Source organism: Micromys minutus, assembly GCF_963924665.1.
Source record: "Micromys minutus genome assembly, chromosome: 14".
Classification (NCBI taxonomy): Eukaryota; Metazoa; Chordata; class Mammalia; order Rodentia; family Muridae; genus Micromys; species Micromys minutus.
The window spans coordinates 43,085,676-43,111,815 of NC_137983.1; the positions used below are offsets into that span (position 1 = coordinate 43,085,676).

The following is a 26,140-nucleotide window of genomic DNA, read 5'->3' on the forward strand; positions in this document are numbered from 1 at the left end:
GTACGATCCATGACTGCTCGGCGCTCGGCGTGCAAGGGGCGGGTCCGGCTCGGGATTGGCTGTAGCCGTCCTAACCCCCTTCACCGCTCGCCAATACCTGTCGCCCGCAAGCGCCTGCGCAATGGGACGACCGTGGGGGGCGGGAAGCGCTTCGCGGCAGCAAGCCCATGTCGGCCCTGAGGCGCTCGGGCTATGGCCCCAGTGACGGCCCTTCGTATGGCCGCTACTATGGGCCCGGGGGTGGCGATGTCCCGGTGCACGTACCTCCGCCTTTATACCCTCCGCTTCGCCAGGAGCCTCCGCAGCCTCCGGTTTCCTGGCGAGGGCGCGGGGGCGCCCCGGCCGAGACCACCTGGCCGGGAGAAGGCGCAGGTGGCGATGGCTACTACCCCTCTGGAGGAGCCTGGGCAGAACCGAGCAGAGCCGGAGGAGGCCACCAGGTAAGCTTCGAAGTCTTTTCCGGGGCTCCGGTAGGGAAGTCTTGGGCGGAGGTGAGGACATTAGGGGCTTTTTACTTAGGGTTTGTTACGACTCGGGTTTCTGATTTGTTCTTCTGGGAAGGGTGCACAGACGAGGACTGGAGATGTGAGGGGATGGGTGCTTGGGTTCCGTTTGTCCCTTCGTTTTTACTTCAGCCATCATAAGTGTGCCTGTTACCACGAAAAGGAAAAAAAAAAAAAAAAAAACAGAAAAAATTATTCTGCGCTGACTTCCTAAGCTTAGTAGCAAGCTGCAGGATGTCTCTCCCCAGAGCGTAGGTTAGCGTGATTGGGCTGTAACAATTTATCCTGCGTGGCTAGGGGAGCTGCAGCCCCAGTCCTTACTCAGCAGCCCCTCCCGCGGCGAAGGGATCGGAACGGGGCGGGCTGATGATTTAGTTCCTTATCACTGAAGCTCTGCCTGGAATTGACTCAGGAGTAATCAATGTTGTAAAGTACCTTTATGTTCTATTTAATCATCACAAGACTACAAGACAGGTGTTATTAATGCTTCCCAGTTTTTGAATGAAGAAGGCACTGAGAGATCAACTTGCTTAGTCTGTTTGGACCTGTAATGTTTTATTGCATGCATGCATGCCAAAAATGTATTTCTGTTTTCTCCTTGTATGGGGCAATCATTCTAGGATGGTGGCACGCATCTTTTGGCCTTCATAACATTCTTATTTGCTGAAAATTAATTATAAAACTCACACACCCATGATGGGATTGTAAAATAGTACAGTGCTTCAGAAAATAGCTGGTCGTTCCTAAAACTTCTGACAGAGAATTTATGATCTAGCAGATCTACTTGTAAATATATGTAAATATATGCAAGAAATGCAAAACAAGGGAGTGGTGTGAGCATTTAATCCCAGCACCCTGGAGACTGGCAGACCAGCCAGCCTAGTCCACATAGACATAATGAGTTCCAGTACAGCCAGGGCAACATGGTGAAACCCTGTCTCGAAAAAAGAACAGCAAAAAAACATGTCCACATAAGATTTAATACATCTTTTTAGCATCATTAATGATAATGGCCAGAAATTGGAAATAACTTGTATAGTTAGTTATCAGCTGATTGCTGGATTAACAAACATGGCTTACATTTTAGAACAACATCTAGAAAGGTATGAATTCCATCCTTCACACACACACACACACACACACACACACACACACACACACAAACTCTCATATTTGTTTCAACAAGGAGTGAACCTTGAATAGATCATGCTTGGTGGATGTAGTCAGTCACAAAGATTGCATTTCATATTGTGTGATTCCATTTATATGTGGTGCCCCATAGTAAGTAATTCCTCTAGACAGAAACATGGGTGGGCTGCTGGGTTGGGGGCTGGAAGGAAGTATTGAAAACCTGGGCTTTGAGGTGATACAATGTTCTGAAGTTGGTGAGGGTGGTTTCATAACTCTGAGTATCCTAAAAACCACTGAACTGTACATTTTAAAAGAGTAGGCTAAATTGTTTCTCTATAAATTGTATAAGAAGAAAACCATGTATCATTCAGAAGTTAGCTGGGAAAGAAGGATCCCTATGTACTGTGCTGATTCAGGAAGAAGGATGGAATAAGTAGGCCGATGATCTACTTTAATCACAGGATCTAGGAATGAAGGACTCAGCCCTTAAGTACCCAAATTAAAGTTGAGTTGATGAGAAAAAGGAGTGGAGCTTTAAACTGGCTTCTATCGAGTTTGCTATATTATTAAACTAAAAGTTTGTCTTGTTAGGGAAAGACTTACAAAAGTTCAAGTTCAGCATCACGTAAAGAGTTGGAGTAGAGCTGTGGATATAGGGTAGGTTATAGGGCTAGAGTAGTTTGAAATAAACTGGAAATATATAATGGACATCTGTAAATTTTGTTGTTTCAAGACTGGGTTTCTCTGTGTAGTCCTAGCTGTTCTGGAACACCATCTGTAGAGCAGGCTGACTTCCAACTCACAGAGATCCACCTGCCTCTGCTTCTGCCTTTGCCTATGCATGTTATCATAGATGTACATTTTTTTAAAAATCCACAATCTTAGCTTTATTGATTTTTACTAAATTTTATACTACTTATCTGTGAAGTTTTAAAATAAGGAGACGGCACACCTTGCAAGTATACAGACTTGGGCTTTGCGTCCCTAGAACCCACATAAATGTCGGGTGGCTGGGATGGTTCACCTGTAATTTCATTTTTAGAAGGTTGAGAAGGATCCCCAGAGCTAGCTGGCTAGCAAGACTAGCTAGCTGGCTGTGTGGGAGAGCTCTGGGTTTGACTGAGAGACCATGTCTTGGAGTGATGTAGAAGAGCTATGGAAGGAATCAGCCTCAGGCCTCTCTATGCATGTGCATCCCACACAGGTATGTTCCCATACAACTAAGACTTGACTATTAATTTTTCTAAGATAGGGTCTCTTGTATTTTAGGCTGGCCTTGAACAAACTATGCAGCCATGGACGATCTTGACTTTTTCAGCTTCTTGCCTCTATCTCTCAAATGCTGAGATTATAGGTTAGCCCCACCCTTCCTGGGTTTTAAATTAATGTATTTAAAACAGCTGGTGGTGGTAGTACTCGTCTTTAATCTCAGCGTTTGGGAGGCAGAGGTGGATGGATCTCTGAATTCAAGGCCAGTCTGTTCTACAGAGCAAGTTCCCAGGATAGCCAGGCTTCATAGAGAAACTGTTTCCAAAACAACAAAAACCCACAAAACAACCAAACAAAATTAATATGTTTAAATGACACGGTGTAAGATTGGAGATCTACCACTTTCATCTTTTTTTTTTTTTTTTTTTTTTTTTAAAAAGAGAATGTCCAAGGCTGGAGAGATGGCTCAATGGTTGCTCTTCCAGAGGACCTGGGTTCAATTCAGCATCCACATGGCAGCTCTCAACTGTCTGTAGGATAGGATAATATTTTTATCCTATTGCCACTGTTCTTGATCAGCCACCAGAACTGGGTGGTAAAATCTCATTGTTGAAGACACCACATACTTTCTTTGTAGGACATAGAGAAATCAAAGTGAAACTGAGCTGGAAGCTTTCTCTCTGGCTGATTTTCACAGTGCCTGGAGTTGCTGTGAAGGCTGCTTGAGGAAAAAAGTTTGTGAACAGTCCTAACTAGATATGGATGTTGGTGTCCAAGAATGGCCTTACAAACCCCACGACAGGGATAGTTTATTGAGCATACATCCCAGGACTGGTCAACCAGGGCCATGGTCCAAATTCGGGAATCGAGCCATGACTCCGAGTTAGATTCTGCAGGTTTTTTTAAGCCCCAAATCCATAAACATCTGTGCCAAGTTATTCCACCAATCAGGATTTAGAGATGGAGGGTTTCCTTAGGACTAAGTCTTTATTGTACATTTATCCTCTTTTCATTGGTTGGGGGTATTCAACTGTGGCAGGGGACTTGCTTTGTCTTAACTTGTCTACCAGGATGGGACTTGTCTAATATTCATGTCTTGTCTTGACAACCAGGATGTCAGTTACCCAGATACATGTCTCTTTCTGCCAAGTAGGATGTCAGTTCCCAGGAAGTCTTGGGAATTTAAATTTTACTCAACCACTACTCAAAACGGAAGTCTTATTCCAAATAGTTTTTTAAATTGCTTCAGCTGTTTCTCTTATGTTGGGGTCCATCCCTGGGGCAGCTTATCTTTAAAAGGCAAGCACATAGGTGCAAGAAGTGCTGTGGGCGGTTGTTTCAGGTCCAAGCTTATGGGTAACTACAAAACAGTTGTACTGATTTCTATTGTGATTGGTTTCCAGGGGCACAGAACATAACAGAATATGCAGTCAACTCGGCATTAAAAGTTTCCTAGGAACAGCAGAAACATATGAGGTTTCCTTACAAATGGCAGGCTAGCCAGGTAACTGTTAACCTAGGCCTTAATATTGTAACCTAGGTTCTAACAGTGGATTCATGCTAAACCACTAACTTGCCTGGCAAGATGTGCCTGCCTACCTCTGTGGTGGGGTGGCATGAATGCTATAGAGTTCCTGAACACTTTGTGTTTGAGTCCCACTCTGCAGGAGAGAATTCATGCCTAGTACTGTAAGCCTGTTCAGAACCCTTTGGCTGGGGAGGTTATAGACCCTGATGGGGAAACTACTACTACTGTTGTTTTGCTAAATCGGCAAATTGTGCCTACCAAAGATCTTCCTTCTAATTATGTCTATGTTCATAGATTAGTGCTGTTCTCAGGTTTGGTCAAGGGTTTTTTGGTAGGGTAGTTGTGTGTGTGTGTATTGTAGTGGATGGTACTAATAATGCTCCTACTCAAAACTGGTTACTGTCCTGTTGAATGCTGAGCCCTAAAGAAGTCATGCATTTTATTCCCTTCAAGGATCAAAGAAGGTTATGGAAGTGGGAGTGGAAAGACTAAGAGCCAGAGGAAGGAGAAGGGTGTTATGAAAGACTGTCTTCTGGGCATGACATGATGGTTGCATTGAAGTCGTAGCTGCTGTGATTACCTGTTTAAGACCTACACACCACTGGGCTCAGCAGCATTCCATCATTGATAGAAGAGAGGCTCATTAGGCCCCACCTTTCTGAGGATTTATAGGCCATAAACAGAAGTTGGTAGAGAGTGGCTGACAAGGCACTCCCCCTTCCAGAGGAGAATGACAGTTAATAATTGCTGGGGATGGGGTTGGAGGTGATCTTCGATGATATAGCCACTGTTATGTTGTCGGTGCTCCTGTAAATAAACCCTCATCCATGATCATTTGAGCAACCGTAATTAAAAGTACTTAAGAGATTTGAGGTGACAAAAAGTAAGATTGTCATGAAAAGTGAGACTGTGAGCCTACTGACTGTAATTGTTACAGTGCTGAGCGCCACCGGAGCCTAAGGTAACAGTGTAAAGTGGAAACAGGTGAAGTGCTTGGCACAGGCCAGAAATCCCAACTTTTGAGGTAGATTACAGGAGGATAGAAAATCTCAGGCCAGACTGGCAACTCCATAAAACCCTGTCTCAAAACAGCAAATACCTAGGTATGTGCCACACTGGTAGGACACTTGCCTAGCATCACAAACTCTGGGTTTAATCTCCAGTATGGAGAAAAAAAAATCCAAACTAAACAAAAAAAGCTAGAGAGCTGCTTGCATTTCCTCTACACAGCTAATGACTGCATTTCAGTGTTTGTTTTTTTTTTTTTTTTTTTTTTTTTTTTTTTTTTTTTTTTTTTGTGAAGTGATTTTGACTGATGAAGGAAAAGCAAGGATTGTAAGAGGAAATGAATACTGTGGAAGGTCCTGGTTTAAATGGAACCTTAAGGATTCACCTGGCGAGACTGAAGATTTAGGCTTGGGTTTACCACAGCTAGGACAGTCAGCTTCAGCGCCTGTCTTCTTGGTAGAGAGTGTAGATATACAGTTGCTCTAGGTTTAATCCAGCAAAACAATAAACCATAAAACCATCTACATAAAGGAAATAGAAGTGGTTTGCTATGAGCCAAAAGTGCACTTAAACTGCAAGTTCAAAGCAAAATAGCTCACCTTTCAGAAGAATAAGAAGATCGTGTGTTCAGCTACACAGAAAAGTTTAAGAATTGGTTTGGAGGACTTTTATAAGAGTTAGTGCCTTAGTGCACTGTTTGAAGACAGAGCCTGTAAAGATGATACTATATATAAACAGAAGGCTTGGGGTAGGAATACCAAAAAAAAAAAAAAAAAGTACTTGTGTAGTAATAGTTTTATGTTCCAAAGTTAATATAATTCTAAATAGTGATGAGTAACTTATTTTGTACTAGTTAAACAGGGTAAATATTTCATATTTGAAAGTATTTCAGGTTTCAGATTTTTTAAAGGTTTATTTATTATTATATATATTATATATATAAGTACACTGTAGCTGTTTTTAGACACACCAGACACCAGAAGAGGGCATCAGCTCCCATTACAGATAGTTATGAGCCACCATGTGGTTGCTGGGAATTGAACTCAGGACCTCTAGAAGAACAGTCAGTGCTCTTAACCACTAAGCCATCTCTCCAGCCCTCAGACTTTTGAAAGCATAAAACATTGTGAAGGCAGCTCCTGAATCTAAACATGACAATTATTTATGTATAACTTTTACATGTGACTTTGAGAGTAACTGTACAGCATTTTAATGTTTCTGCATTTTGTTTGTTTTGCTTTGCTGGGGATGAAACCCAGAGCCACTAATGTGCTTAGTCAAGTGCTGTGCCATGGAGCCACACACCCATTACCATATTTTGACTGCAGCTCATCAGATCAGATCAAGTATGATTTTTTTCCTCTTGGGATGTCATATCAAAGCTCTGGATGTCCAGAATTAGAGCATTTTGGATTTCAAGTTTTCAAATTTTGTATAATCAAAGTGTACTGATGAGTGGTGGTGACTGAAGTGGAGAAAGGCAAACTACTGTCTGTGGTTTGACTGGTCCCATTGAGGTAGAATCATTTTTATTATCACTTCAAGTGGTGTGCCATATAATGCATAAGACCAGTGGTTTACTTTGATATTCCTCTTCTTAAATAATGATTATAATGCTGCTGTACTAGAGCTCCTTTTTTGTCTTTTTGATTCTCCTAAGCTTGCCTCATGTTTTGCTTGTTTTGCTGTTTAACTGGTATTAAGAGAGAATTGGACCTGTTAATGCTCTCTGTAAATCTAGTGCTAGAAGGCAGAGGCAAGAAGAGGGTTGTAAGTTTGAGGCCTTGGTGGTGTAGTAAATTTCAGGCTACTTGGTGTATGTAGGGAAACTCTGTTGCAAAAGAAAGTATCAACAGCAGGAAAAATGTGATTTAACTTGTTTCCCTTTTTTCCTTAGGAACAGCCACCATATCCTGGCTATAACTCTAACTACTGGAATTCTGTGAGGCCAAGGGCTCCATACCCAAGCACATACTCTGTGAGGCCAGAGTTACAATGCCAGGTATGGTTGATAATGGGCAGATCTCTCCTCTCCTCCCCTCCCCTCCCCTCCCCTCCCCTCCCTTTCCCTCCCCTCCCTTTCCCTCCCCTCATCTCCTTTTCTTTATTTCCCTTTTTCTTTCCTTTCTTTGTCGTTGTTTTTTGTTTCTATGTCCTGGTTGTCCAGGAATTCACTCTGTAGATCAGACTGGATTTGAATTCACAGACACTTACTTCTCTTGAGTGCTGTAATTACCTCAGCTTTCTTTCTTTCTTTCTTTTTTTTTTTTTTAAGACAGTTTTATATATAGCACAGAATGGCCTTGAATGTCTTGACCCTTGACCCTCTTAAGTGCTAGGTTTATAGGCCTCTTACCACACCAGTTTTGTTCAGTGTTAGGGATCTCATTCAGGGCTTCTTGAACACTAGGTAAGCACTCTGGCAAGCTTCAATTAAAACAATTATTGGCATATATTAAGTATATGACAATGGATTTCATGACATTTTCTCTCTTTTTATTAAAAAAAGTATTTTTAAAGATTTATTTATTTAGTGTATGTGAGTACACTGTAGCTGTCTTCAGATACACCAGAAGAGGGCATCAGATCCCATTACAGATGGTTGTGAGCCACCATGTGGTTGCTGGGATTTGAACTCAGGACCTCTGGAAGAGCAGTTAGTGCTCTTAACTGCTGAGTAATCTCTCCAGCCCCCCCCCAATTTCTTATTGAGATCAAGTCACATGACATGTTTATGAGAACTATCTCTGCAGGAAATAATTTTATGGACAATGTGATAACAAAACAACGATTTCTCTTCAGGGACCATGTTTTGAGGCCACAGCAGCAAGTGGAGGTAGTGTGGCTCAGAAAAAGCACCATCTTCTTTGCTAGCAGGATGATCAGAATGGCTTGACTAGAAATGGAGGAAAAGTGGTCAGCCAGAACTAACTGGAGCTGAAGTGGTGGAAATGGGGTCCATTTAGAAGAGAAGATTTACGTTGTAGATGACTGGCAGATTAGCTACATACTGTGGCTGGCTTATTAGTGCTGGCTTTGTTCTAACGACATGCAATTGGTCAGCCAGGAAAAGTAGTAGCGCCAGTGCTTTAATTGTGTCAGGTATCTGGAGCCATTCAGTATTTGTTTTGGGATGAAGGACAACAAGATAATTGTAGCTATTAACAAAGACCCAGAAGTTCTGAGGTTCCAAATGCAGATATGGGCTAGTCACACATTTATTTAATGGTTCCTGAGATACTGAAGAAAAAATAGGTCAAAGTCATAATCATAGCTTAAGAAAACTGTCAGGACTGTGGTGACTTATTCCTTTCTTCCCAGATTCTCTACAGAACAAGTTCCCAGACAGCCAGGGCTACACAGAGAAACCCTGTCTGAAAGAACCAAAAAGATAAATTTAAAAGAAAGAAAGAAAGGAAGGAAGGAATGAATCTATCAGTATTCTGCTGAACTCAGAAATTTATAGTTTTAGGGAAAAATTCTAGCAGCAGCCACAGTGTTCTTTAATGAACCGATTATTATATTCCTTTTTAAATTATTTATAGTTCCAAACAGTTACTTTGTGAAATTTTCTAATTCTGTAATATATAATAAAGCTTTTAAAAATGTAAATTAATTAATGTAAGTGTTTTAAATATCTGGAAGCTGGGCATGGTGGCACATCTTTAATTCCAGCACTTGGGAGGCAGAGGCAGGCAGATCTCTTGAGTTTGAGGCCAGTATGGTTTATAGAGTGAGTTCCAGGACAGTCAGGGTCACACATTAAAACCCTGTTTGGAAAAAGAAAGAAAAAAAAAAAAAAAGATGGAGAGGCAGAGCTGAGGTGAATCACAAGTTCAGCACTAGCAGAAGCTTCACAGAGAACTTAAGAGTAAGACCCTTATATAGACAGACATAACACTGAAAAATCAGCAAAGAATGAAAATAACTTGTTTGTGCCATCCTAATGTGACTGAGTTTTTCAGTGTTTAGTGTTCTGTCTGTGTGAGTGTGTGCTTTGGTAGTTGAAGTGTGCCATAGTGCACTTGTGTAAGTCAGAAGAGCATTTTTTAGAAGCTCTTTTCACTGGATCAAGGGATTAAGCTCACGTCATTAGGCTTGCAAAACAAGCACTTTTACCCATTGAGCTATCTACTGCCCCATTGCACATTTCTGTTTGCCTGTCATGTGCGATTTACACACTCGATGACAGGAACTTCTTTGTTCTCACCCCCATAGCTCTCAAGCTTTTGAGTGCTGGAATTAAGGGCCTGTGACACCCAGCTTCTTCCTCATTTTCTTTCATATTAAGGACACACACACCCAGCTTCTTCCTCATTTTCTTTCATATTAAGGAAAATTTTAAACAAAGGTAGAAACAAATATTCCTCTCAGCTTCAACAAGTCTCAGTTCTTGATCTTGATCTATTTATCTTTGGAGTGTTTTGAAACAAATATCAAATAGTGTAGTTTTGTCTCTTTTAAATAAACTTTTAAGTATGTGTATTTAAGAACAACAAAACAAAAAACCCTACCATATTGTGGTAGTTTAAATGAGATTGTCCCCATAGATCCTGACATCTGAACAATTGGTTCCCAGTTGGTGCGACTTTTGGGAGGCTTAAGAGGCATAAGTCTTGTTTAAGGTACTTCTTAAGGCATATTTTGTTTCTGTGATTTGTTTCTAAAACAGGTCCTGCTAATATAGGCCAAGGTCTTCTGCCTCATAATCTTCCTGCCTCATCTTCCTTAGTGCTAGATTACAGGTGTGTACACACAATTAGGGTTCCTCCCTTCCCTCAAATAGGGTCTCTGTGTAGACTACTAGCTACAAGCTTGAAATTCTTCCTGGTATATCCTGCTGGGAGTAACAGTTACAAGAAAACATGATTCTGTGTGTTTAGTATTTTAAAAACTAAACTAGGCAAATAGTTTAGTGGACAAAGTGCCTTCCATGCAAACATGATGACCTGAGTTTGGATTTCCAGAACCACATAAGGTCTGAATGCAGCCCATGTGTCTGTATTCCCTAGCCTGGAATTTAAAACTAAATAAGAGGTCCTGTGTCAAAGGCAAGTGAAAGACAAGGACTCTCTCTCTCTAGGTTGTCCTCTGACTTCCACAAGCATGCTGTGACATATGTATCCTCTGCATCATACACATACTCACATCACACACACACACACACACACACACACACACACACACACACACACACACACACATCACAGTCAAAAATAATAGAAAATGTTTTAAAGTAATAGTTTCTGATTTTTTCCCCCTCTATCTTGTTTCCCAGGATCCCTAGAGTTGCCTCCTGTGGGCACAAGCTCTATGCTTAGACACTGTTTTATCTGTCATCACGGTGTAGTCTTCCATTGACGTACTATAACTGACAGTCTCAGCCTGATTATAGAGAATAGAGAAGAGAAAGAACACCTCATAGACTGCTTAAATAGCCAGTTTGTCAGTTACAGTTTAGTTTACTTCCTAAAGTTTTCAAGGTTGAACTTTGAAGGCACTGTATCCCTTCTGCTCATTCATCTTTTCCTCACTGATTGCCGCTTTTTTTCTCCAGAGTCTGAATTCTTATGCAAATGGAGCATATGGTCCACCTTACCCTCCGGGCCCTGGAGCAGCAAGTACTGCTTCTTATTCTGGGGCTTACTACGTACCTGGCTATACTCAAAGCAATTACTCCACAGAAGTTCCAAGTACTTACCGTTCACCTGGTAACAGCCCAACTCCAGTGTCTCGTTGGGTGTATTCCCAGCAGGACTGTCCGACAGAAGCGCCTCCTTTGAGGGGTCAGGTTCCAGGCTATCCTGCTTCACAGGTAAACAGTTTCCCATGAGGGAAAAATGACTCTTATTTCCTGGATTTTAAATTACCCATTTATACTGATGCTGTGTAAGAAGACAACTAGAGCCACACATACTGTGTACACCTTTAACCCAGTTTTCATGAGGGAGAGGCAAGTGAAGCCCTTTGAGTTCATGACCATTCAACACTATATAGTGTGACCTTGTCTCAAAAACAAAACAGAAAAGAAAATGCTGTAGATATTCAGAGATTATTTGACAAATGAAGGAATGGGGTTTCTTTTATATTGAAGCCTAAATGTGACCAAGCCAGCTCAGTCAGTCAACAGGTTTTCCAGGGCAGGAGCAAGGACTAAAAAGAAAAGACAGACAACAGTATAGCATGACTCCAGCTGGTTCTGAACCTGAGGTAGGTTTATTTTTTCCCAATCTGCTTTTATACTATTTTTATTACATGCAAGTAATAAGGTCAGTTCTAGGTTAAGGAACCAACAAGACAGTGAACACAAAAGTCAAGGAACAGGCAGGGCCATAACCAAAGTCCTGAGATCACTGTTTCTAAGGACTTATCAGAGTGACAAAGTTACCTGAAGCTACTTCTCCATCCTAACCCAAAGTCATACTCTTGCCTGAAGCCTACCTCTTTGTTCTAGCCTAAAATCATATTCCTGCCTGGGCTTACTTCCCTGTCCTGGCCCAATATCAAATTCTTGCCAAGGGACCCCAAAAGCTCTCTACATAAATGGATTTGGCTTAAGAGACCTTAAAATGTCATAATTATAACTCTTTTTAAATTCTAAGCTATTTATTGTTTGTGTGCATGATTAGAGTTGTGAGGGATGACACACATGTACCACAACCCATGTGTAGAGGTCTGAGGACAACTTTGTGGAGTGTGTTTTCTCTTTTCACTTTTTGTGGGTTCCAGAGATCAAACTCAGGTCCCAAGACTTGCACAGCAAGTGCCTTTACCCACTGAGCCATCTCTCCAGCCCATAATTTATAATTTTTTTTCTGTGGGTTTTTTTTTTTTTTTCTTCTTCTTCTTTGAGACCAGGTCTCAGTATATAGCCCTGGACACCTGGAACTCCCTATACAGATCTAGTTGGCCTCGAAGCAAATTGCCTACCCTTCCTCCTGCGTGCTGGAAGTAGGGACATATGCTGCCACACCTGGCTCCTCTTTTGTTCTCTCTTATTTTTTTTTATTTTTAATTCTATGTGTACTCTTGTGGCTGTGTGCTCATGTACATGAATGAAGGTGTGAGCCACACAAAAGCCACAAGTGTGAGCACTTCTGGAACTGCTGTGACGGGTTTGGGAACCACCTGATGTGGTATGTAGGACTTGGATCCTCTAGAAGAGCAGTATGTACTCTTAACCACTGACACGTTTCTCCAGCCCCCACAAGATTTTTATAATACGTCTTTTGTTGTTGCTTGAAAGTTTCCCTAACTTAATCTTTTCTAATGCTGTTAGGTGTTCATTAATATGCTGTGAGTATGCCAAGCTTATTACTGTTTGTTTTGAGATCACTTCTACTGTCTTCATATATATAGTGTGTGGATTCAGTTATCTGTAGTGTTGTTGGAAAATAAATGCTTCATTCAGTGAATTTAAAGACTAATTCATGAGTCTTTCACCAACTCTGTTCTTTGTGTTTTGGAAGCCAGGTTTTCTCAGGTGTGGAGAATTTTTGGTAACTGATTAATGAGTTACTAGCAGGTCTGGACCTATCTGTGCTATTTTTATTATGTTTAAGCTTTGGTTTTTTTTAAGTAGTGACCAACCAGCATACCAGCATATTTGTTTCTCTCGATCTAGAACCCTGGAATGACCTTGCCCCATTACCCGTATGGAGATGGCAACCGCACTGTGCCACAATCAGGAGCAACTGGACGACCACAAGATGATGCATGGGCTTCTAGTGCTTACGGGATGGGAGCCCGTTATCCCTGGCCTTCAGCTGCACCCTCAGCCCCCTCTGGGAACCTGTACATGACTGAAAGTGCTTCACCATGGCCCGGCAACAGTTCTCCTCAGCCACCTCCTTCCCCTCCACCCCAACAACCTCAGGTAGGAGGCCTTCCAAATGCAGTTCTGATCTCTAGGCATTTAAGAGGACACAAGGTGACACTTCTGGATTAGTCAGTTAAATGCAAAACAGTTGGTGGCTACTACCCTAGCTTAGTTTTTTTCTTATAAACAATATTATTTGGGGATTTCTTTTTAAGGTTCCTATCTTTTTTGTACTTTTTCATCACTTTTTATGTGTATGGATATACTGGCTGCCTATATGTCTATGGACCACATGTGTGCTTGGTGCCCTTGCAGGCCAGATCCCCTGGAACTAGAGTTACAGATAATTATGAGCTGTCTTGTAGCACTGAGAATCAAATCTGGGTCCCTGGGAGAGTAGCCAAAGCTCTTACCTGCTGGCCATCTTTCCAGCACCATATCTTTTTTTAAAAAAGACAGGAAAATGCCTCTTGTTTGCTGTGATACCATCTGAATATTAAATAGAATTGAGAGATGTATTTTACAGCCTCAGGACATGCAGCAGGAGGGAAAACCAAGTGAAGTAGCACACACTGGCTTGCATGTTGGCTTTATATAGGCCACTTTCTGCTTTTCCTATGCTCTGCAAGCGTTTACGATTTGAGAGAAACTAATGATTAAGTCACTGATCAATGGTGAGTAGTAAGATTGGTTGGAGAGTGTTCACAGGAATGACTTACACTGAGGTAGATCCCAACCATCACACAAATTCTGTGCCTCTCGCTTGAAAGGGCTTTCCCTCTATCTACAACAGTGTTGACATCTGATGGTTACTCAGGAGCCAGTTTTTGGGAATCTTTTCAAGTACTTTCCTGGTTGGTAAAGGATGTGTACTAACATTTCTGATGTTGACAGCTTTCCATGAAAACAACTTTTCTTCTTTCTGTCTTCTCACTCCAAGGACTCCTCGTACTCCTTCAGCCAATCGGGGCAAAGCGTGAACCGGCACGGCTTTCCTTGCAGCGTCCATCAATATGAATCTCCGGGAGCAATGAACAATGATAGTGCAGACCTTTTGGATTCTCAAGTCCAATATAGTGCTGAGCCTCAGTTGTATGGTAGTGCCAGCAGTGAACATTCCAGCAGCCAGGTTCCAAGTAATAATCTCCCTGAAGAGTGTTTCTCTTCAGGTGAAGGCACTCCTCCAAGTATTAAAAAAATCATACATGTGCTGGAGAAGGTCCAGTATCTTGAGCAAGAAGTAGAAGAATTTGTAGGAAAAAAGACAGATAAAGCATATTGGCTTCTGGAGGAAATGCTGACAAAGGAACTGTTAGAACTGGATTCTGTGGAAACTGGGGGCCAGGACTCTGTTCGTCAGGCCAGGAAAGAAGCTGTTTGTAAGATCCAGGCCATACTGGAAAAATTAGAAAAAAAGGGATTATGAAATAATTTGAAATGCAGGGGAAGCCTGTTGCTGATTTGGCCAAAGAACTGTTTAATTTGGTTAGTTCCCATTTTTTGAAATGCCTGTTGTGACAAGAAGCAACACATTCCAACTGACCTAAAACTTGAATGGAAAAAAACTGGAAAAGCCTGCAGAGGAATAGAAGAGCAGCAGCGACAAGATTCTTTTCAGTGTTCAGATGACTGAACATAATGGGAAACTGGAACTATCAGGATTGCCAAGTAGACCTACCTTCTTAAGAAACCCACGGTGTCTGGAGGCTGCTGCTTATCAGATCACAGAAGGGAGATGGACTTTATGTATGTAACAGGTTGTCAAAAACCTGAGGCAAACAGGCTGTTTTGTAAGCATCTGGACTGTCCCATTTTTGTGCATTGTGACTGCATATACTTCATGTGTATATTATAGCTTAGACTCTTGGACTTCTGTTCTGTTTTCTTACTGCAGGTCACAAATGTAATACTATTCTACTTCTTCGTACCTTTTGTAGTGGTATGTTTAATATAATCAAATATTGGCAGCCAGATAGATGAGCAGCTCTGAATGAATTCATATCCTTTTACCACTTGAATATATCTCAGTGTGTAGTGGGCTCAAGTCATTTGTCTCCCTTTCTGTGCAGCATGTTTCCTTACGTTCTTCCCACTTGTGCTCTTCATGACAGGAAGGTCACTCTGAAAATTACATTAACATAAGAATGACAGTGTTGGTGGGCATTCTTTGCTTTGTTGTATTTGGATAAAGATCCACTTTGAAATTGCTTTTTTAAGAAAAATATCTTTTGGCTATTGCTATTTCTATAAAGAGCCTTATGATAAAAACATGGAAACTTAAATGCCACAGTTAGTGTGCATAGTGACTGCAAAAAAGTAGCAACTATGATTTAATAACACCATTCTCCATTCTGTAGATCTGTGGGACAGATCTGAGCTCAGTTTATAGTTGATAGAAGGAAAAGAAGATTCACACTCAGGGAATGAGTCAGCCATAGCTGAAGTGGAAAATTCATTATTTTCTTTTAATTTAAATTTGGTCTTTATTTAGTAGGATAAATTGCATAGAATTGCCTGTTTCATAAGAAAGATATTATTTATTATTAATAACAATTTAGAGCCAAGTTTAAGAAAAGGGGCCTGTCTTGGCTATCCATGTATGTTATTATACAGAGACAAGTTAACAATTTACCGTTAAAACCTAAAGTGAGATCTAGCATACACTATCCACTTTTGCAGCAAAGGCAGTTTCTTATTAAAATACCAAGGTGATGCTTTTTTCTAGGCTAGTGGGCCTTTATGTTAAGTCATACTAGACCTATGGCCATCCTTCTACACAAGAATCAAACAAATGCCAACATAAGAAGAAACGTAGTAAAAATATGGTCTAGAGGCTGGAGATGTGGCTCAGTAGAGTTTTTGCCTAACATTCATGAAGTCCTGGGCTAAATCCCCAGTATTATATAAACTACCTAGAGGGATACACACCTGTCCCAGCATTTGGGAGGTGACCCAGGAACACTGCAAGTTTTAAGATCATCCTCAGCTACATAATAAATTCAAGGTCAGCCTGAGCCAGAAAAGATCCTGTCCCAAAAAACATAGGATAAGTGATTCACGAAGTGATCATTTTACTCCAGGAGTCTGTACTTTTTAAAAGACTTTATTTGGCTGGGTTTGGTGGTGTACACTTTTTAATTCGGGCAGAGGAGGCAGGTAGATCTCTTGAGTTCAAGGCCAACCTGGCCTACAGAGTTCTAGATCAGTCAAGGCTACAGAATGAGTGAGACACTATCAAATCCATCTCTATCTATCTATCTATCTATCTATCTATCTATCTATCTATCTATCTATCTATCTATCTATATCATCTGTCTGTAGGGTGTGTGTATGCTTATGCACATACGTATGTGTTTTATATTTATGAATTTCAATTTTGAGACAATTTCATGCTGGGTTGGCCTTAAACTTTGCATGTATCCTAGGACAACCTAGAAATTCTTGTCCTCTTGCCTCACTTTGTTACACAGTTGTGTGCCTGGTTTATGTGGTGCTGGGCAAGCAAGCACTGTACTGAGGTATAGCTGTAGCCCTGATTCTCTTGTATAGGAGATATATATATATAAAGAGAATATAGAAATGTTTTTAAAAGGCTTTCTAAGCTGGATTAGTGGCACACACCCGTCACCCCAGCACTCAGAGGCAGTTAGATAAATCTCTGAATTTTAGACCATCTTTGTCTACATAGTGCTAGGCTAGCCAGGAGTGAGATCTCACTACCCCTGGAATAGTTTTCTATGAAAGTTTGACAGTTGAAAATTTAGGAGGAGAAACCTTAAAGCCGTGTTGCCAGTGAGACAGTGGTAGATTCAGATAAAACATGTCTGCTTATGCTGCCCAAGATGCCAATTAATGCACATCCTTCATTTGTGTATATGTACATGTTATGCACAAATGTGTATATATGTATATATGTGTGTGTGTATGTATATATAACTTATTTTTTGAACTATTAACATGATTTTAAACTTGCAGAAGAGTTGTAAAAATAGCGTTCCTGCGTATCTTCTATTCACCTTCCCCTTGTTTTGACATCTTCTCTAATGAAAACATTTGTCAAAATGAAAGTTAATAGTGCTGTTAATATTAGCTGAAGTAGCAAGCTAAAAGTAGATACTTTATTTATCTTTTAAGTAGCATCCTCGTAACTGGTCCAGATCTATTTTGCAGTTGGTTGTCTGTCTCAGTAGTCTTTTGCTCTGTGACATATCATAAGGATAGCTGGTGTTGTCATGTGTCTGGCGTGGTTCACATCGAGCGCTCTGCTAAAGTGGCGTCTGCTAGGATCCTCTGCTGTAAGCTTTACCCTGCTTTCCTTTGTAATTACTGAGTACTTGCTAGAGACACTTTGAGACTATGCAAATGTCCTGTTTCTGCTTAGAGTTTGCCTTTTACTATCTCTCCTGGCAGATCTTGCTTGTGGCATTTACTACTGTGGTGTTTAAATGGTGATTTTCTATTCTCATTTCTTCTATATTTAATAATTGGAATTCTTCTGGAAGGAACTGTGATTTCTGAATTTATATTTTTAATTATAACAAGATATTCAGGATAGGTATAAACTGAGAACTTAAAGATATAAATTATGTTAATTGATTCCAGTGGCCAGTATCAAAGAAAAAAAAGGCAACACTTGTGACCTGTTTTTGAAAATGTAATGAATTTAAGAAGGAAACTAGCATTTATGATTTGTAAATTTTGTTAGACTTTTGACTTGAACTTGATTTGAAACTGAAACAATTTTCTTTTGAAACTCACATCTAGACTTTTTTAAGGTGTCTTAAATTTATATTACTTTGGGGGTCATTTTTGTCAAAATCTTGAATAAAGTTACCTACACCTGGCATGATAAACAGCTGTCTTCTCTCTAGCACCTTTGTTCAGGTAAAATGCCAAGGATAACAGACCAGCCTGATGACATTTCTGGAGCCTGGTGGGTTCTGTCTTCACCTACTGCTGTGTGCTTCTTTTAAATGTTTTTAAAGGAAGAGGTTTGCAAAAACAACAACAAAAGGAATAGTGCTTTAGTTAGTTGGCATAAACAATAACCTTTAACTAGTTTGTTTTGTTTTACATTGGAAGGTATAGACTAAATTGTCTTTTAAGGAAAGTCTTGAGAGGGTAGATAGTTGATAGAGCTTCCTTTTTCTTTTTCATCTTTGATTTGTTTTTTAATGCCCTTCTTAAAGTTGTGTATTCAGGGCAGGTGAAATGTCTCAGTGGGTTAAGGTACTTAAACCCAGACTTGAGGACCTGAGTTGAATCTCCAGGACCCACAGAGGGAAAGAAAAGACCTGACTCTGCTTTTCCTATGACTTCATGTGTGTGTCTGCCCCATCCCCCAAACATGCACATGCACACTCAAAAGTATGTTAAAAAATGTACATTCTGAGTTTAATGAGTCAAATCATGAAAAACAGCGTTCTCCTGGTCCCACTCCCCTCTTTTCCCTCTGAAGGCAATCACTTACAAGTTTTAACAGTGCTTGCCCCTTTATCCCCAGCATTGGGGAAGCAGAGGCAGGCAGATATCTGTGAGTTTGAGGCCAGCCTGGTCTATAAAATGAGTTCTAGGACAGCTAGGGCTGCACTGAGAGTCCCTTATTTTGAAAAACAGGTTTACTATTTTATGTGTTTTGGGTGTGTTGCCGGCACGTATGTGTGTTCAATGTATATGCCTGTTGCCCTTGGAGACCAGAAGAGGGTATCAGATCCTCTGGAATTAGAGTCATAGTTAAGAGCTGCCATGTGAGTGCTGGGAATTGAACCCCAGGACTGCAAGAGCAGTAAATGTTTATCTCCAGCCCTGGCGATCGCTTTCTAGAGTAAAATATACTTTGGAAATGTATTGCTGACTTTTAAATAACACAGTTGTATTTTCTCTCTTAGTCTCTTAGTCTGCAGATTGGCTTTGAGCTTGCTCTGTAGCCCAGGGTAGCTTTGGAATGTGCTCTCCTGTCTCAGCCTGCTGGAATTATAGGGCTTTACTGCACCCTCCTGCATTTCCCACAGGATGATAGGCGTTTCTTATTCTGCCACTTCCACAGTCAGGCACAGTCTGTCCCTCCCTTCTTCTTGCAGCCATATCCTTGCCATCACTAATCAAGGCTCAGTGCTGCCTGTAGTGAGTGGTGATTTCTTGAACAGCTAGTTTTCCTTGTAATTAATGTTTGTCTTACTTGGATGCCTATGTCCTTAATGGTCTCTTTGGCCTCTAAGTATTTTCTCAAGATATGTGCTTTATTTCATTTTCTATCAGATTCCTGGGGAAGTCTGCTGGAGCCTTTTTTCATAGGTGGAGAACTCCCTTTGCTTGTTTTCATGTATTGTATGTTGTGATTATTTGTATATGCTCTCTGCCTAGGGAATGGCACTATTAAGAGGTGTGGCCTTATTGGAATAGGTGTGTCACTGTGGATGTGGACCCTCACCCTAGCTGCTTGGAAGTCAGTGTTCTGCTAGCAGCCTTCAGATGAAAATGTAGAGCTCTCAGCTCCTCCTGCACCATGCCTGCCTGATCCCACCTAGATGATAATGAACTGAACCTCTGAACCTGTAAGCCAATTAAATGTTCTTAAAAGACTTGCCTTGGTTATGGTGTCTGTTCACAGAAGTAAAACCCTAACAAACACGTGTGTGGTTTTGTTAGTGGTGGTAGTTTTTTGTTTGTGTGTATTTTTTTTTTCTTAGCTTATTTCAAGAGATGTATTTTTAGTAGCTTCATGGGAAGTGTTTGATTTGAGATAATGTGTAACTTAAAGTGTTAGTTTTACCAACATTGGACAGATAGTTTATTAGGTGAGTATAAATACTAGAAAATGGTTCTTTCCCTTCCCCCTCTCTCCCACGTGCTCATGGCCGGCCTCTACTCCTCTACTTCTCTCTCTCTGCCTCTACCACCCTCTTAACTCTCCCATGACCTTAATAAACTCTATTCTGTACTATTAAAAAAAAAAAAAAAAAAGAAAGAAAATGGTTCTGTTGTCTCAACTTTCACAGTTTAGTTTCTAGAATTGCTTCTGAGAAGTGTGTGTCCCTGTGGTCATCTGTATAAGACCCTTTAGAGAGGGTGCTGGAGAGTTGGCTCAGCAGTTAAGAGCGCTGACTGCTCTTCCAGAGGACCTGAGTTCAATTCCCAGCAACCATATGGTGGCTCACAACCATCTGTAATGGGATCTGATGCCCTCTTCTGGTGTTTCTGAAAACAGATACACTGTACTCTCTAAATATAATAAATAAATATTTAAAAATAACTTTAGGGAGAGAGGACAGCTTCATATGCAGCCTAGACTGATTTCATACTTAGTATGTGGCCAGTGATGGCTTTGAACTTGTGATTTTCCCCATCTCTAGCTCTCAAGTGCAGGTTTATGTGGCTATTCCTGTTTTGTTTTTTTAAATGTGGTTTGTTTTTTTTTGTATTGTTTTAAGACAGGGTTTCTCTATGTAGACAAGGCTGGCCTTGAACTCAGAGATCCACCTGCTTCTGCCTACTGAGTGCTAGGATTAAAGATTATCTCTGCCAGGTTAGCTTGTAAGGTTTTTAAAAATTGTCATGAAATTTAACAGTGTAGTTTTGGTGTGGGTCTATACATTTTGGGGGTCATATTCATCTTAGAAATCAAGCATTTAAATGAAATTTTATTGATTTTTTTTTTTAATTTGGCTTGTTAAGTTCCTCTCTTACCTAGGCCTACCTTTAACAGAGTTACTACCCTACATTACCCCCTTTTTTTTAATGGGACAAGGTTGGCAGCCCTGCAGTCTTAGAACTCTCTGTGTAGACCAAGCTGGCCTACAGTTTACAGAGATCTTTCTGTCTCTGCCTTCTGAGTGCTGGGATTAAAGATTTGCACCACTATACCCAGCTTGCACAACTATTACTTTATCTTTTTCCCTTGACATTCTCTTTGTGTAGTTATAATACTGTACATATTATTTATTTTTATAAATAAATGTTTATTTCCTCTTCCTGGATTATAGACTTCCTCTAAAATTGCCTTTTAAAGTTTACATTTTTGTTAACAGAGGTATTTTTCATTTTTATTGGATATTCTCCATATTTACATTTCAGATGTTATCCCCTTTTCTCCCCATCCCCCCATCTTGCTTCCATGAACTCTCCCAATAACTCTCTCCCACCTCAGCACCTTGGTGTTTGTTCCCTTACACTGGGAAAATGCACCTTCACGGAACCAAAGGCCTCTCCTCCTATTGATATCAGACAATGCTATCCTCCACTGTATATGCAACTGGAGCCATGGGTCTCTCCATGCGAATTCATTGATTGGTGTTTTAGTCCTTGGGAGCTCTAAAGGGTTTGTTTGGTTGATAGCATTATTCTTCCCATGGGGTTGCAGACCCTTTCAGCTTCTTCAGTCCTTTCTCTAGCTCCTTCACTGGGGTCTTGTATTCAGTCCAATGGCTAACGGCAAGCATCCTCCTCTGTATCAGTATGGCTCTGGCAGAGCCTCTGAGGAGGCATCCATATCAGGCTCCTGCCAGTAAGCACTTCTTGGCATCAGCAATAGTGCGTGGGAATAGAGGAATTTCTTAAGGTCTGTTTTTAGATTTTTGTTTTTGTGATTCTTCATATTGTGGGGAGGTGGGGGGGTTCCCTTCCACAGTGACTATTCTAAGAATTGGACTCAGGTCTCCAGCCACCTCACTAACTCCTACATGTGCACCTTTCCCCCTTGATATTGTTTATTTTCCATCCATCCTCTTTCTGCTTTTCTTATTTACAAAAGAACAGCTTACAGCCCCAGCCAGACAGTAGTCTTCCTTCCCATTCAGTGACCTGTCATAGGAACTACAGACTGGTCCACGGTCTAGGAAGTCCAGTCTGGATAAGCCTCTGCACTCCTTAGGATCAGGCTAAGTATCGCTGAACTCAGAAGCTGGTCCACTTATCCTGAATGTCCTTGGTCACAGCCTTCTCAACTGCAGCATATCATTTCCGTATTTCCAGGATGTCTGTAGACTGTCCCCAGAGTGTTTCTGGGAGAGCCAGCACCCACTGCATCAGACCCTCTGCGTAAGCCTGGTTGCTACAATGGCAAACTCCACATATCACAGAGGGGAATCTGTTCTACAGAGTGCAGTGGTAGACATCTGTGACAGGCTATGTGGTCAGTCACCAACCAGAGAACATAGCTCCCAAAGTGTTGTCTGCATCTGATTACTGAAAGCGTTGGGAATGAAGCACCCAGTGATTGGAGCAGCAAACGTGAGCACAGTCCACTGGCCAGTGTCCCTGTTAGATGACGCTGACATCAGCAGGGGTTTCAATAGCAACATGGGCACAAGCTGCCAGCAGCAGCTTTCGAAGGTCTGTAGTGATGTATCGTTTCTTAATTTCTAAGAGACTGGAACTTTTATTGAACCTCACAGCCAGCGTTAATACACCTTAGGTTCACTTAAGACTGTTCTCCTACTGCGTGTTCAGCTATTTGTTTAATATGCCTTTAAGAGAACTATGTGACAACCGACCTATTTGACTTGGGTTTCCCATATGTAAGCTTTTACAACCTAAGAAATACATAGCTGTAATTTTAAGTTATGTTCTCTTCCATACACCTGGCCTACAGTAATGTGTGTGTGTGTTTGTGTGTTATGATCATCATTTGCTGGAGACAGCACAAAGGCTGGAAGTAGCATTGATATTGTTATCTGGGTTAGTTTCATCCCTCATTCCTTCCAGGTGTAATCCTTTGCTTTCTGTGTTGTTCAGTGGGAGAGGACAAAGCCCGTTGTTAGACACAGGGCAGAAGACAGAACAAGGCTTTCATGCAGAGGAAGCACCAATTCAGACTGATAAACAGGAGCAGGGAGAAGACCCAGAGCAGAGAATGCAAATCTGAGCTCGCTCTTGGTTAAATGATACCTGAAGTGTGTTGATTCTGTCTTTCATGTGACACCAGCACGTCACTGGTGGCTCTGGGTTTATTATCAGTGTGATCAAACTGACTGCACAGGTCCTCTTCAAATTTATAATGTAGATACCATCATTTGTCCTTTTTTAGATGTACTGTTTCTTCTGGAAGTCAAAGTTGGTGCTGCAGTGGGTTCCTGTAGGAAGGAATTTGAGGATGTCCTCTTCCTTTTGTAGGATATCAAGGCTCCAGACATGGTGCAGAGGTTTTCCTTTAAATTATAACATGAGTCAAGGCTACTGTGTGAACCCCTCCCTGGGCAGCACAGAAAGTCCATTTTTTGTTCAAAGATAAATCTTGCTAGAATACTTAATCCTCCTGCTTCAGGCGTCTATAGAATACCTGGGATTATAGGTCTACACCATCATCATGCCTGGCTGGTTATGGGGTTTCCAGTATAATTTTATTGCAGTATAAACCCCAACTGCTTCTAGAAAACTCTTTTTACCTACGGAGATGATGCAGCTAGTAAGGTTTACCTCAAGTACATAGCCTAAGTTCTGACCTCTAATGCCTTTGTAATCTGGCAATGTGTACCTGGGAGGCAGAGACAGGAGGATGCCTAGGACTTACCACCCAGCTAGTCCTGCCAAATCATTAAGTTCCAGGTTTAGTCAGAGAGACAGAGCCCAGTGGATCTATGAATTCAAGACCAGCCTGGTCTATAAAGTGGTTCCAAAACAGCTAAAGCGGAAGACATCAGGCCTTACCCTGAGCCACCCCACACATTCCCATGCGGTTTTTACTTTTTCAGATAACTGTAGATTCACATGCAGGGTTTTTTAATTGTGCTTTAAAAAAATTTTTTTTATTAAACCAGATTACAAAGGCACTCATCAGCTTTATCAAGGTGATATATATATGTGTGTATATATATATATATATATATATATATATGTGTGTGTGTGTGTGTGTGTGTGTGTGTGTGATATATATATATAGGTGATATATAGATATGTATGAGATTTATATATGTACATGTATATATCTAATATACATATAGCATATATGCTATATATTCATATATACACTATGCATATACTACATATGTATACTATATATAGTATATATAGTGTATATATGTATATATACTATCAACATGACACTGTATTTGTTGACACCTTAATTACTAGCTAGAATAGTATCTGTCAGATTTCTACCCTGTAACAAAACTCTTATAAAATGTTTTTCTTCATCTTGTAAATGTACGTGACTTACTTTATAGACCAATTTATAAGTTGAAAATTCCATAAGTCAAAAGGATTGAGGGCCAGTGAGATGGCTCTATGGGTAAAGGGGCTTGCTGCTAAGCCTGATAGCCTGTTAGTCCTTGGAATCTACATAAAGGTGTGTCTTGGTTACTTTTCTATTGCTATGATAAGATACCACAACCAAGGCAACTTGCAAAAGAAAGAGTTTATTTGGGGCTTACAGTTTCTAGGGAGTCAGAGTCCATGACCTCCACGTCAAGGTATGGCAGCAGGTGCTCAGGCATGGTGCTAGAGTCTGAAGCTATAGGCAAAGAGAGAACCAGAATGAGCAATGAGCGTTTGAAACCTCAAAGCCTGCCTCCAGTGGCACACTTCCTCCGACAAGTCCACACCTCCTAATTCTCCCCAATTTCACCCACTGGGAAAAAGGATACATACCCAAGGATATGAGCCTACGTGAGGCTGTTCTCAAACTACCAAAGGGGGAAAGAGACAACAGACTCCACAAGTTGTCCTCTGAGCTCCACACATGCACTGGGTCATATTTCCACATACAAAACCCAAACATGGGAGCTGAGTAGTTAGGAGCACTGACTGCTCTTCCAGAGGTCCTGAGTTCAAATCCCAGCAACCACATGGTGGCTCACAACCATCTGTAATGAGATATGATGCCCTCTTCTAGTGTGTCTCAAAACAGCTACAGTGTACTTATATATAATAAATTAATAAATCTTAAAAAAAAACCAAACACTTAAAATACTGAATTAAACGAAATAGTGCTTATTCTGGAAAAAAATAGAAATTACACTTGCTATCCATCAGTTCCAACATTGAGTATAAATCTCTTTAGGCACCTTCTAGCTACTAGATCATGGGCCAGCAACTACCTGAGACCAAATTTGACTCCCCATCTCTGTTAGTTTGCATAATGTCTCTGCTACTTTTGTGCTGCCAGCAGGCCGGTGGATCAGCTACAACAGAGACCTGTGGCCACAGGACCCAAAATATTGATGACACACACACACACACACACACACACACAAGATTGCTCAGTGGTTAAGAACACTTGCTCAGGAAAAAGACTGGGTAGGTTTAATTCCCATAACCCATAGCTTTCTGGCCTTTGTAGGCACCCAGATATATACACATATAACTAAAAAAAAAAAAAAAAATAATAATGAAATAGTGAAAAAATAATGAAATATTTACTAAAAAGATTTAAACAACTAAACTCCCTAAACTGAACTTTTATTTATGAGAGTAGAACACTTATTTAAAATATAGATGCTAAAACATCAGATTCTTGGGTCCTGCCAATATTTGATTACTACTAATGTATGTAGTGTCTTAATCTTTTCTAGCACTCACTAAGATACAGTCATCTGTTTACTTGTTATCTCTCTTGGCAGGACTATGAACTTCATGTAGACACTGGGCTAACTACTTTTGTGTTCAAAGTTCAGAGTGGGCACGTGGAGTGACTAGAATTCACAAAGGGGTCCCTGGGTGACGGAGATTTTGGAGATGCTTCTAAGAGTAACAAAAGCAAATCTATTTTCATGAAGCCATGAGGATCACAAGTTCAAGATCATGGTCATTTTGAGCTACATAATGAGTTTGAAGCCAGCCTGGGATATCTAAAAGAAAATGACAGACTATTTTAAAACTAAAGAAAACTCACGAGTCCAAGATAGATTGATATATTTTAATGGTATATTGTAATGGTACAGTGGCCATTCCTGGTTGTCAAATTGATTATATCTGGAATGAACCATAATCCAGAATTGGAAGGCTCAC

General features: G+C 40.7%; 1 protein-coding gene across 2 annotated transcripts; it reads left to right on the forward strand.

Annotated features, from left to right (window-relative positions):
- Positions 1-167: 167 nt before the first annotated feature.
- Positions 168-15,205, forward strand: BAG4 (BAG cochaperone 4; the record flags this gene model as incomplete). 2 transcript variants are annotated; one of them, XM_080928802.1, is made up of 5 exons in its annotated part: positions 168-440; positions 7,277-7,381; positions 10,937-11,194; positions 13,004-13,255; positions 14,139-15,205. In XM_080928802.1, 5 exons carry the CDS (start codon positions 168-170, stop codon positions 14,622-14,624), a joined length of 1,374 nt encoding a protein of 457 aa, XP_080784928.1. In that variant the 3' UTR covers positions 14,625-15,205. The 2 variants fall into 2 exon arrangements, with proteins under 2 accessions (XP_080784928.1, XP_080784929.1); XM_080928803.1 differs by lacking the exon at positions 7,277-7,381.
- Between the last annotated feature and the right edge of the window lie 10,935 nt (positions 15,206-26,140).